Here is an 11,474-nt window from a genome sequence, read left to right on the forward strand (position 1 = left end):
ATTACTTTATAAATTAATTATTTAATGATTATGTTTGAATCTTAAATGTGTGGACAAAAAATGAGATAGAAAATAAAAAATAAAACAAAGTATAATGGAGATTTGTCAAAAAAATTCCAAATACTCATAAAAAAAAATGAGCATGTACAAATAATTTTATTTTAAAAATTTTCATTTCATTATTAAATTTCATATTTAATGTAAGTGTACAAAATTATTTATTGATCATGTTTAATTTGGCATATAGAAGGAGACATAAAATAAATTTAATGATTTTTTATCGCATCTCTCAAGTGCTCTATATCTCATGTTTGGTTGTTTATTAAGATGGGATATTACTATTAAATTTGGGCCCACTGTAATCCATTACCTATAGTGCTAAAAAATAACTTCATATTAGGGAAGGGGAAGACAAAAGGGACAATTTTTTTTTAATTGTAAGTTTTGTCTTAAAAGGACATTATTTTAGGATAATACAGAATATATTAATACACTATAGATAATCTGAATTTATTACTATCACCCTATAAAATTGTATTCCCATTGACATGAGACTATTTTTTATTAAGCAATTAAAAATAATATTTCCTTCTATTTCATTTTATATCTTATTATATTCAAATCTGTATATAATATCTTCGCTTGGTATATGAGTTGATTTTTTGACTTTTTTGCTATTTTAGCCTAGGGCTAAAAAATCTTGTTGGGGATAGATTTTTTAGCTTTTTTGACTTTTGTAAGAGAAAAAATAAAATGATTATGGTTTGAATGTGACATTTTGTCTTATTACTATTTTATCTTTTTGTAACTATTCCAGTCAAAAAGTCACTGTTTAGCTTATATAACTCATAGTATGTAAAATCAATTATAGTTTTCGATAGTATTACTCTCTTTTTATACATCAAATGTATTACTTTTATCAAATCTCCTATATGGATTTCTTTTGAGAAAATAGTAAAAAGTCATTTTTTAATTTTTAACTTATTTTAAGTCATATTATTTCTTTATTTTTTTTACACGTTTTTTTTTAAAGTAATTTAAAAAGTTACCTTTTACTAATTTTTCAAAACAACCCATAGTTCTATTGGCATCTTTTGATGAAAGATTCCTTTGTACCACTTCTAGAGGTGATAAAGATTGAGGTGATAAAGATTGAGGCATAGTTTGGAAAGTTGGTTTTGGTGGGTTAGGGGCTAAAATAGCCACAAAAAATAAAATAGGTTATTTTAGCCACAAAAAATAAAATATCAAATTCAACTCATAATCATTATACTCTTCTCTCACAAAAAAAGTCAAAAAAGTAAAAAAATCAAAAAATCCTTCTCAAATCAGGTTTTTTAATCCCAAGATAAAGGAAAATGTCTCGTAACTCAAATTTTGTGGCTCAAAAGTGGCTCAAATGGCTCAAATGGCCAAAACGACGTCGTTTTGGCCATTTTTATGTTGTTCTGTACTCAAAACGACGTCGTTTTGGCCATTTGAGCCACTTTTAAGTTACAAAATTTGAGTTACGTAACATTGTCGAAAGTTAAAAAGCCAACCCACTTTCCAAACGAAGGCTGAATAGAATTTCTTATGTATGACCCAAATTTTCACCCTTGTGTTTAATTTCTGTGCCATCTGATTAGTTTCCCTTTTTAAATGATTTTTAAAATTTTAATTTTTGGCACGTTTTTGAATTTATTACTAATATGATATAAATGTTCACCATATAGCTCAGGGTCAATGGCCTCATAATCATGGATATGTCATATCACAAACAGTATACGAAATTGCTTACGTGACATAAATATCTCATAGCATCTTTAATGGTGAACTAAATTTTTCACTAAATTTGAGTAAAAAAAGACTAATTTTCTCAATCTGGTATGACTTGCTCCAACCATGCATCAAAAGGGAAGTGGTCGACCGGTTGGTTGGTCAACCGGTAAGGTTAATTTTTTTTTTATAAATTTTTTTTGAACCGTTTGAACCAATAATTTGAACCATTTGAACCAGTTCGCAGGCCAATTTTTGCATGAGCCGGTCGACCAGTTGGTTAACCTGGTGGTCAACCAGGGGGTCGACCAAGTGGTCGACCACTTAGCGTAAAATTTTCACAAATTTCTACTTTAACGGCTATGCACAGTGAATTGCTGAAAGGAGCAAGCCGTTCTCAGTTTGGTGAAATCTTTAATATTTTCTCAATTTGATACCAATTTGTTGAAACCATTAGAGTTTCAAAAAGTGACTTTTTCACTAAATTTCAAATCTGATACAAGATTTGATGAACCGTAGGAGATGGCCTTACAAACACAAATGACAAAACAATAAAATATTACTTCCATTAGTGGATTTTCAATTTTGAATATATGGCACCATTATCCCATTAAGGCAATTAGATGGTAAGATTTGCAATGAGTTAATCTTGTCTATTACATATAATGATATAATACTGACGTAATAATATTATCATTTAATAAATAGTTTTGATTTGTAATAAAGTTCACAACAAAATTAATTTGTAATAAATATCACAAAACTTGACTATAAATCTATGTTTGACTTTTTATTCTCGTATAACATTACAAATAACAGTATCACCATTATCCTTAATGGTTTTTTCTTAACAGAAGTGTTATGTTTCTCATGAAAGATTATATTCCATATAAATATTTTCTCCAAACAAACAAGGAAGAGACTTTATTTTTTCTCCACCACTACCCCTCCTTTGCATTTTCAATTTGTTTATTTGGTCAAAATTACCCAACCCATGAAGATACTTACAAAATAAGCTAACATATTCTATTTGGTCTGAACATTGTAAATTTGTCATGGATCATATTTTAATAATTGAGCCATTTATTTTCTAAATCTTAGCATATATATCATTAATGATACTTAATTTAAGATAAATATAATTAAATCATAAAATTACAACTATTGATTTAATTTAATTTTTGTATATATTGTTTAATTTTTTTTACACGCAACAACCTAAAAGAGGAACAAATAAAATTATCAAAGTGAAGGCTATAGTGAGCCTAATGGACTAGATGGATCCCAGATTCCCATCCTCTCCTAACTTAAAAAAAATAAAAAATAAATAAATAAATAAATAAATAAAATAATAAGACCTTTATTTTATGAAAAATGATATATAAGTCTATTTTTTAAAATTATTTTTTAGATCAAACGATGTGTAAGTGATATAATTGATTAATGATTAAAGAAGATATGAGACAGAATATTACCTTAAATATCTCAATTAATTATCAAATCACTAGATTTGAAAATTATATATAATTTTTGGACTTATATAATGATGCTCTCATTTTATTTATTGTCTTAGTTTGGAGAGGTCACGGCACACCTCATAAAAGGGAAATTTGGAAATTCCATAGTCAAATTAACTGGATATGGACAATACAGCTAGGGGTTGATGGCCTGATTTGATTTAGTTTCGAGATAAATTAAGATCTAATAAGGGTGTGTTTATTTGGACGGATTGGATAAGAAGGATTATAATTTATTGGACTGTTAGTCTTGGAATATATTGTCTCTGGACTATTTAATTGGACTGGATTTATATCATATATGTTTATTTATAGTCATGAGATTAGATGTTTAGATTAGACTATTCAATTAAATCCGATGTGTATCATATTTTATTTAATTTTTTACTAAAACATTTAAAAAATTAAATAAATAGAACATCAATAAAAATTATATAAATTTATTTTAATTTTTAGTTGAGATTATTTTATTTTAAATAATTGAACTTTTAATTTTATTTTTAATTAAATAAATTGAACTTGTAAAGGCGGATTATAATCCATTCGACTGTTAATTTAATTTAATTTTTAGTTCAAATTTTTAAATTTTATTTTACTTTACCAAGTATAATTTAAAATAATATAAATAAAAAATTGAAGGCAAAAAAATAAGGGTAAAAAATGTCATTTTAACCTTTCTATCCAGAGGATGAGTTATTATCCCACCCTTTTTATTCCACACCCCCATGGGACACAATATAATCTCACAAATAAGGGATTGATAGTCTGGTTAAACTAGTCCAACTTATATTTGTTTAACCAAACGTCGGACTATCAAATGCAATGAATATGGAGTCTTGTCCCACACTCTATACCGACAAACAATCCACCCCTAAGGTTTTACGGTTCTAAAATTTGAAGAATAAAAATTAAACCATTATATTAAAAATTGTATAAAAAATTTTAGAAACTAGAAACAGGTTAAAGTAATTTTAAAATCAATAAAAAATAATTTTAATTAGTGACTGTTTATTGTGTTGTTGACCTTGTTTTTGTTTGTGTTTGTGCTTGTGTTTCCTTCTTTTTTATTTTTGGTTTTTTCGTGTTTTTTGCTCTTTTTATTAATAAGGTATACTGGGGTTTGTTTGGGGTAACTTTATTGTAAACTAAAAGTTTATATATAAAAAAAGAAGTTAAAAACATTTTATTCCTCAATTTGTAGGTAATCAAAAAAATTTAAGTTTCTTTAATTTACTTTTGCCTAATAAACTGTAAAGATTGGTAACTCGAGTTGAACTTATTTGAATGGCCTAAATTTGTGCTTGCCGGTCGATAGGCCGGACGACCAACTGGATGACTGGTTCAATAATTGTCTATCACAGTTGTCATCTTATTGACCGCAACTCTCATCCTTATTTCTGAATAACTGGACGGATGACCAGTCAGTCAACCGGCAAGCCAAAATTCAATCCTTTCGAGGCAAGATGAAACTCGAGCTAAAATCATGATTGGTAGCTCGAGTTTCATCTTACCTCAAATGAGTCGAATTTTGGCTTAATCACCCAGCAATAAGACTGAAAGCTGCAGCCGACAAGGTGACAATCGCGATAAACAAGTGTTTCATCGGTTGTCTGAATATTCATTTGGCTGATTGATCGGTAAACAAAAATTTGAGTCGTTTGAGCAAACTCAATTCAAGTTACCAATCTTTATTGCATAAATTATATCAAGAAATCTGTCAACTCTCAAAATAAAAAACAATAATATAACCAACTCAAATAAGTTGCACCAAATAACTTTATTGTAAATAATTCCATTTCTTACCAATTGAAAAAATAAATTACGAAAAATGTTTAAATGTTCTCCCAATTTGGTTCACAATGATGTCACGTGTCAATTTTTAATTTATCACATATTCAATTATATTAATTTAAATCTCTTACCACATCATTAATAATGGATCTAAAATTTGACTTATCTTAGTATTACCTAAAATATAAATAAATAAAACTCGGATGGGCCGATTGACTTGCGGCAAAATTGGGCTTGGTTCTGATGTAAGCAAGTACAAGCCCGTGGATTAACGTGGGCCCACGATCGAGATCTCCCACCACACACTGCCACATGTACGGTCCAATTTCCAAATTTGTGATTCAGTCACGTGTCTTTAAAGAAACTTCCAAAAACACACAAACTTGCGCAGGTGCGTTTTACGCCTTTCGTCCACTCAGATTCCTCCCTGCTCATTTCGATTTTCTTGGGAATCCCGAAATCCGATTCCCGACAAAAGAAAAACACCGAGAAAGTAGAGAGAGAAAATCCATGGATTCTCGAGCTTTGTCAGCTTTACTCTCAACCCTGATCTCCGAACTCCTCATCACTCTCCTACTCCTCTTCCCTTCAATCACCAATTTCAATTCCAATTCCAATTCCAGTTCCTATGGAAACCTTTTCCCTCTCATCCACCATTTTCTCTCCACCTCCGAAATCGCCGCTTCGCTCTCTCTCTTCTCCATTTCCAGAAAACGCAAGCGAACCCACCACCCGGACCCCGCCGTCGTCGGCCCCGCGGACGGCGGCGACAATCCCGGTCCCGAACTCGGTCAACTCGGACGAGTCGACTCAGCCCCTGACTCGTTCAAGCTCTGCTTCAAGATGAGTTCTTCGAGCTTCGAGTGGCTCGCTGACCTCCTCGAGCCGTTGCTAGAGTGTCGCGATCCGATTGGCTCTCCCCTCAATCTCTCCGCCGAGACTCGGCTGGGAATCGGCTTGTTTCGGCTCTCCACCGGCGCGGATTACTCTGAACTCGCTCGCCGATTCAAGGTTTCCGAACCAGTCTCCAAGTTCTGCGTCAAACAGCTCTGCCGAGTCCTCTGTACGAATTTCCGATTCTGGGTTGGGTTTCCGAGCTCGAACGAGCTCGAATCGGTGTCCAACGAGTTCGAATCTCTCACCGGAATGCCCAATTGTTGTGGAGTCATTGACTGTGCTAGGTTCAAAATTGTACGAGACAATGGATATGATAAACAATCATCAAATGATCAAAATCGCAAAGATAGCATCGCAGCACAAATCGTAGTTGATTCATCGTCTCGAATTCTCAGCATTGTTGCTGGTTTTCCGGGAAACAAACCCAATTCACTAGTCCTAAAGTCTTCAACGTTGTATAAAGACATTGAAGGAGGGAATTTACTAGACTCATCACCAATACCCGTTAATGGTGTTGATGTAAATCAGTATTTGGTTGGGGATAGAGAGTACCCTTTACTTCCATGGTTGATTGTGCCATTTGTTGATCCTGTACCCGGGTCATGCGAAGCGAGTTTCAATGAAGCACACCATTTGATGAGACTGTCAGCGCTTAGGACCGTTGCGAGTTTGAAGAATTGGGGTGTTTTGAACAAGCCGATCGAAGCGGAGTTCAAGACTGCAGTGGCTTACATTGGTGCTTGTTCAATATTGCACAATGCTTTGCTTATGAGGGAGGACTATTCAGCTTTGTGTGATGGGTTGGTTGATTATTCAAGGCATGAACAGAGCTCTCAGTACTATAGGGATGTTAGCGTGGTGGAGAATTCAATTGAGAAAAAGGCTTTGATTATTCGAAGTGCATTGGCTACAAGCGCTAATGGGATTCAAAAATCGGATCAAGCTATGGATCCTGGTAGTTCAGAACAGTTGCAGAACTAAGAAATCACGCATTTTTGCGAGTTGGAGCTCAGGCGACGAACAACATTCTTCAGCTAGGTAACTGAGAATTGCTTTGAGTTATAGATTCTTTTAGTTTATTTTCGTCTATTTAGTCTTGATTGTTTTTGAAACTTATATCTGCATTCGTTTGCCAATTAGTTGAAACATAGAAGGTTTTCTTTCCTTGTCAAGAATGTAAATACAACTTGTTACCACTGTTATTCATTTCTCAATTTAGTGAAAGCTGTTTTTGATTGTCATGTTTGTGAAAATAGCTTGTCAACTAGACTCTGAAGTATATTTTGGAAGACAAAAGCATGCTCTACAAAAGAGTTGATTATCGCAATGCTCGAGATAAAAGATGGTTTTGAGTGTTTCACCATGCTCAATTCGTAAGTGATGTTTGTTATAAGTCTATCCTTTTATAGTTTTTGGTAGTTACATTTGATTATGAACTTGATTAGCTTTATCCGTGAAGTCTTTTATCGGGCCGTTAGATCTAATAACACCTCAATTGACTGCATTTCATATTATTCTTGTTCCCTCTCCGTAAATTTTCTCAAGGGAAATTGTGGTTAAAGACTGAAGGGCAAATTAAGGATGCATTAAAACTTAGAATGATTGAAACTTAAAAAATTCCAGGCATGAAAATGCATTTTGTACTTTATCAAGCAAATAATATTCCAGCCTTATTAGTTATCTTTTTATGTTTCTTGACTGATTTTCTACTTAGCTTAGGCACTCATGTCGTTCAAATCAAAGTTTCAATTTGAAACTTGGACTTGACTTGAAAATGTCATTGAGTCGAGTTGAACACTCGACTTGTTTTGAATCAAAACTTGATATGAAACCTTCAATAACTATTTCTGAAAAAACACTTGGCGCTTGCTTTTTAGAGGAATCATTCCATCAATGATGTGAGTCAAAGTTAAAGTTGTAACGAGTCTAAGGACTGACCACATGAACCTCAGGAAACTGCAAATTGAAGTGCAGTGGCCATCGGTCATCAGAATTCCTCTCCTTCCATATTTAATGCTTTCAAGGCAAAATTAGAATGCTTGAAAATGTTAGAAATGTTAAAATTTGCTACTATTTAAATAAAACCATTTTTAACCTAATCATACTATAATTACTTTTGGTTGTTACTGAACCATATTGCTTGATTAAATCAGTTACCTGAATTGTCAAAACTCAACAACAGTTTCTGTTATACAATTGTGAAATTTGCACAAGAAGGAAAAAACAGAAACAACTTATCAAGAAGGGGTGTATATGAAGCAGTGCAGATAATACTACCTTACAAATGCACCAAGCATCAACTATGTGATTTCATATGGTGTATGTTATAGGTGTTTTATTAGTGTATAAATTGAGACATTTCAAAATGAAGATGTTCCATTTCATTTTGATACATATCCAGACTTTGCTGATGTGAGCAGGGAAATAGATATTAATGTTTCGATAACATACTGCTTAGTGGCTACTGATATTGCAAGCTATAAGCTAGACAGTTTGAGACAATTGTTGGCAGTTCAAGAAACACAGAATATGTTGGTTGTGTGAACCTGTTTTTCAAAAGAATAATTATAATAAACTTAGAGAAAAGAAGAACTCATTTATTTGAGCAGCCAAAACACATTTCAGAACATAGTTGTTTGCGAATGATGGTTTGTCACTATTGGAGAACCATACAGCAAATACGTGAGGAATGCGTATCTCTTGATTATGTTGTGCAGTCTACCATTAAATTTTATTTCAACCCTCTTTTTTTGGTTAAAAGAAATTTGCAAAGAATATATGGAAGTGGGAAATGATTTGTCTTTGTATAAGCCCAGATGTCTTTTCACCTCTTGAAGTTGGCCAATGTACATCAATTTTCCTCTGAAAAAATGTATTATATATCATTGAATGTAAGTTTCTGGTGAATTGAAGAAGCAAAGTGACTGTGTTTCTATTTCTTAGAAGTGAAGCATGGGAAAAACTCCAACATTGCGAGTGTCTTTGGTTTGATTTTGGGAGATAAATTTTCAAAAAAAAAAATCTTGGGGGAAGAGTTTAGAAATTTTTTTGGTTTGTTTGGTTGTATATTTTGGAAATAGTTTTGGAGTATGGGAGTTTGGGATGATTTGATATTTTGTTGTAGCTGAGTAGATGTGTATGAGAGAAAAAGTGATTGAGAAGGAGAGATGAGAGAGAAAAAGTGATTGATTAATGTGTAGGAGAGAAAAAGTGATTTTGGAAAAAAATTTCAAAAAATTTCTAACCCAACAAAATTTTGGAATTTTTTTTCAAAATTTGTGTTTTGAGAGTTAAACCAAACAAGGTCTGCATGTTTGATTTTAATGGTCGTCTTCAAAACCATTCACGACTTCTCCCTTGTTTTCAAATTCAAAATAAATGTTCATATTTGAGGACTTGTGTCAACTGTTGTGATGTCAAACAATAGCTGGTTCACTATAAATTATCTTTTTCCTCATTTTTTGTTTTGTTTTGTTGTTTGCGTCATTTACAACAATATAGAAGGGGAGATGAAGATGAGGAAGGTGGTGAACTCTACATTTCTTCAAGCTAATTATGATGATATGGTTGCTAGGATCGTTGAATTCATTTAAACTAGTGATTGAGGTCATTATTTTAAAATCCTAAAGTAGTTTTGGTAAACTACTGAAACTAGTTGGTTGAATTTGACACCACAAAATTGTTGTTTCAACCCATAGCTTGTTAGCTTAACTATAAATTTTTATCAATGTGCAGTGGCAAGCTTTTAGCTACACTTGACCTCAAATGGTGAGATGGCTCTTTGTATGTGATACAACATCTTGACACTATCTCATTGCTGTTGCTTCCTAATAAATCCAATGCATAGTATGGTTTCTGGCAGACAGATAAACATGATGTTTATAAGGTTAAAGTAGTTAAATTGTGAATGTATGTAAAGATTGACAAGTTTTAAGTAAAATAGTTGCTGTGTTTTCAACTGTGGTGAGAAGGAACATTCATGTTGGCCTTTGGCTGAAAACCTTGTATGGCCCCGGATGGAAAGGTATGACGAATAAAGTTGTGAGAGGAGGCTACATAATCAAGAAGAAGAAATATAAGGCCTCGACCAAATGGGATGTGATTGTGTGGTAGCCCAACACTGGTCTGTGTTTGCATACTATGGTCAAGAAGAATAAGAACATTAACCAACTAGGCCTAGCCTAGTTGGCCATCATGCCTTCCTTAGGGCTTAGTCCCAAGGAGGTCATGGGTTCAATTCCCCTTAGGGGGTTGAATGAAGGGAGTGCAAGCACTCAGGTGCTTTGCGATGGGTGGGGAGATTTTCTTCCATAGGTGTTAATCTAACAACTAACAACTAACATTTGCCGATCAAAAAAAAAAAAAGAAGAATAAGAACATTCCCAAGGAGTGGGACTCTTCCTGTACAAATGAGGTGGGTTACTAAAGGGGATGAGGCCAGAATGTGCCTAATCAAGTTTTGTGTTTTTTGAAAGTCACTAAAAAAAACTATATATAAAGAGGTTGTTCCTATGCGAGGTAGGGGTAGGCTAACCACTCCCATTGCCTAGGAACCCTCTTGTTATCCATCTCTTCTCTGCAGGTAACCCAATTGTTTAATCATCGAAGTGTCTTCTGGCTGCTCAACCACTGATCAGGCAACACTAACGGTGTGTGAGGTTTTGCAAGAACAATAAGGTTCGCAAAGTCTCTCTTGCAATCTCTGCAGTGTGATTTCGCCACACGAAAGTGTTTGTTTAGTTGTGTCAAAGATTAAGGTGAAGTTTTGACAAGTCAGGGTTTACAATTTTTATTCGTGTTTCTGTGATCATTTTAACCTTGTGCAATATACAAAACTTGTACCCAACATTTACCATCTAAATATTGACAAAGCTTTTATAGTATGCTAATCTTTTATGATTAAGCTTTCATGTTTTCACCGTATGAATTCAGTTTTAAAATTGGCTATTTTTTTGTTTGCACTTCATCTTTGATCTTTAAGCAGGTTTGCTGGCTGCTTGTATAATAATAACCTTCAAAACAAGAGAGAATAAAATGGGGGAAAATAGTCTTGCAGGGAATCAGGGGTAGATATTGCTTTTAACATTTAAAAATGGTAATGTGATAGGTTAAGTGATTATTCACTGGTTTCAACTAACTACATATAGTGAAAAACTCATTTATGAGTGAGACGAAGCTTATTCAACATTTTTAGATAACGGAAAGATAAAATGATGACTCGCCTAAATGTAATTTGTGATTTTTGCTTATGATTCATTCTTGGGTATTTTTATATTTTTACTAATACACATTTTCTGTAGGAACAAAAAAAAAAAAATAAAGAAAAAAATGTTTGATTTGAGTTTTTTGGATTAAGTTTTTTGAAAACTGAGTTTTTATTTTTCATGTTTTTTTTTTGTTTTTAGTGAATATTTTAAAAATTTTAAATAATTTTTGTTTTACTTTTTTAGATGCATTTTACTTAGATGTATTTAAAAAGTAAAAAAATTGTGAAAAAATATTTTAAAAAAT

The 11,474-nt window shown here is 32.8% G+C and overlaps 1 protein-coding gene across 1 annotated transcript; it reads left to right on the plus strand.

Annotated features, from left to right (window-relative positions):
- Positions 1-5,454: 5,454 nt before the first annotated feature.
- Positions 5,455-10,859, plus strand: LOC114288752 (protein ANTAGONIST OF LIKE HETEROCHROMATIN PROTEIN 1). The gene is made up of 2 exons (XM_082914058.1): positions 5,455-7,001; positions 8,117-10,859. The coding sequence occupies exon 1, from the start codon at positions 5,577-5,579 to the stop codon at positions 6,942-6,944; it is 1,368 nt and encodes a 455-aa protein (XP_082770184.1). The 5' UTR covers positions 5,455-5,576; the 3' UTR covers positions 6,945-7,001; positions 8,117-10,859.
- The last annotated feature ends 615 nt before the right edge of the window (positions 10,860-11,474 follow it).

The sequence above is a fragment of the Camellia sinensis genome, chromosome 2, assembly GCF_055761805.1.
Source record: "Camellia sinensis isolate YWXY chromosome 2, ASM5576180v1, whole genome shotgun sequence".
Lineage (NCBI taxonomy): Eukaryota > Viridiplantae > Streptophyta > Magnoliopsida > Ericales > Theaceae > Camellia > Camellia sinensis.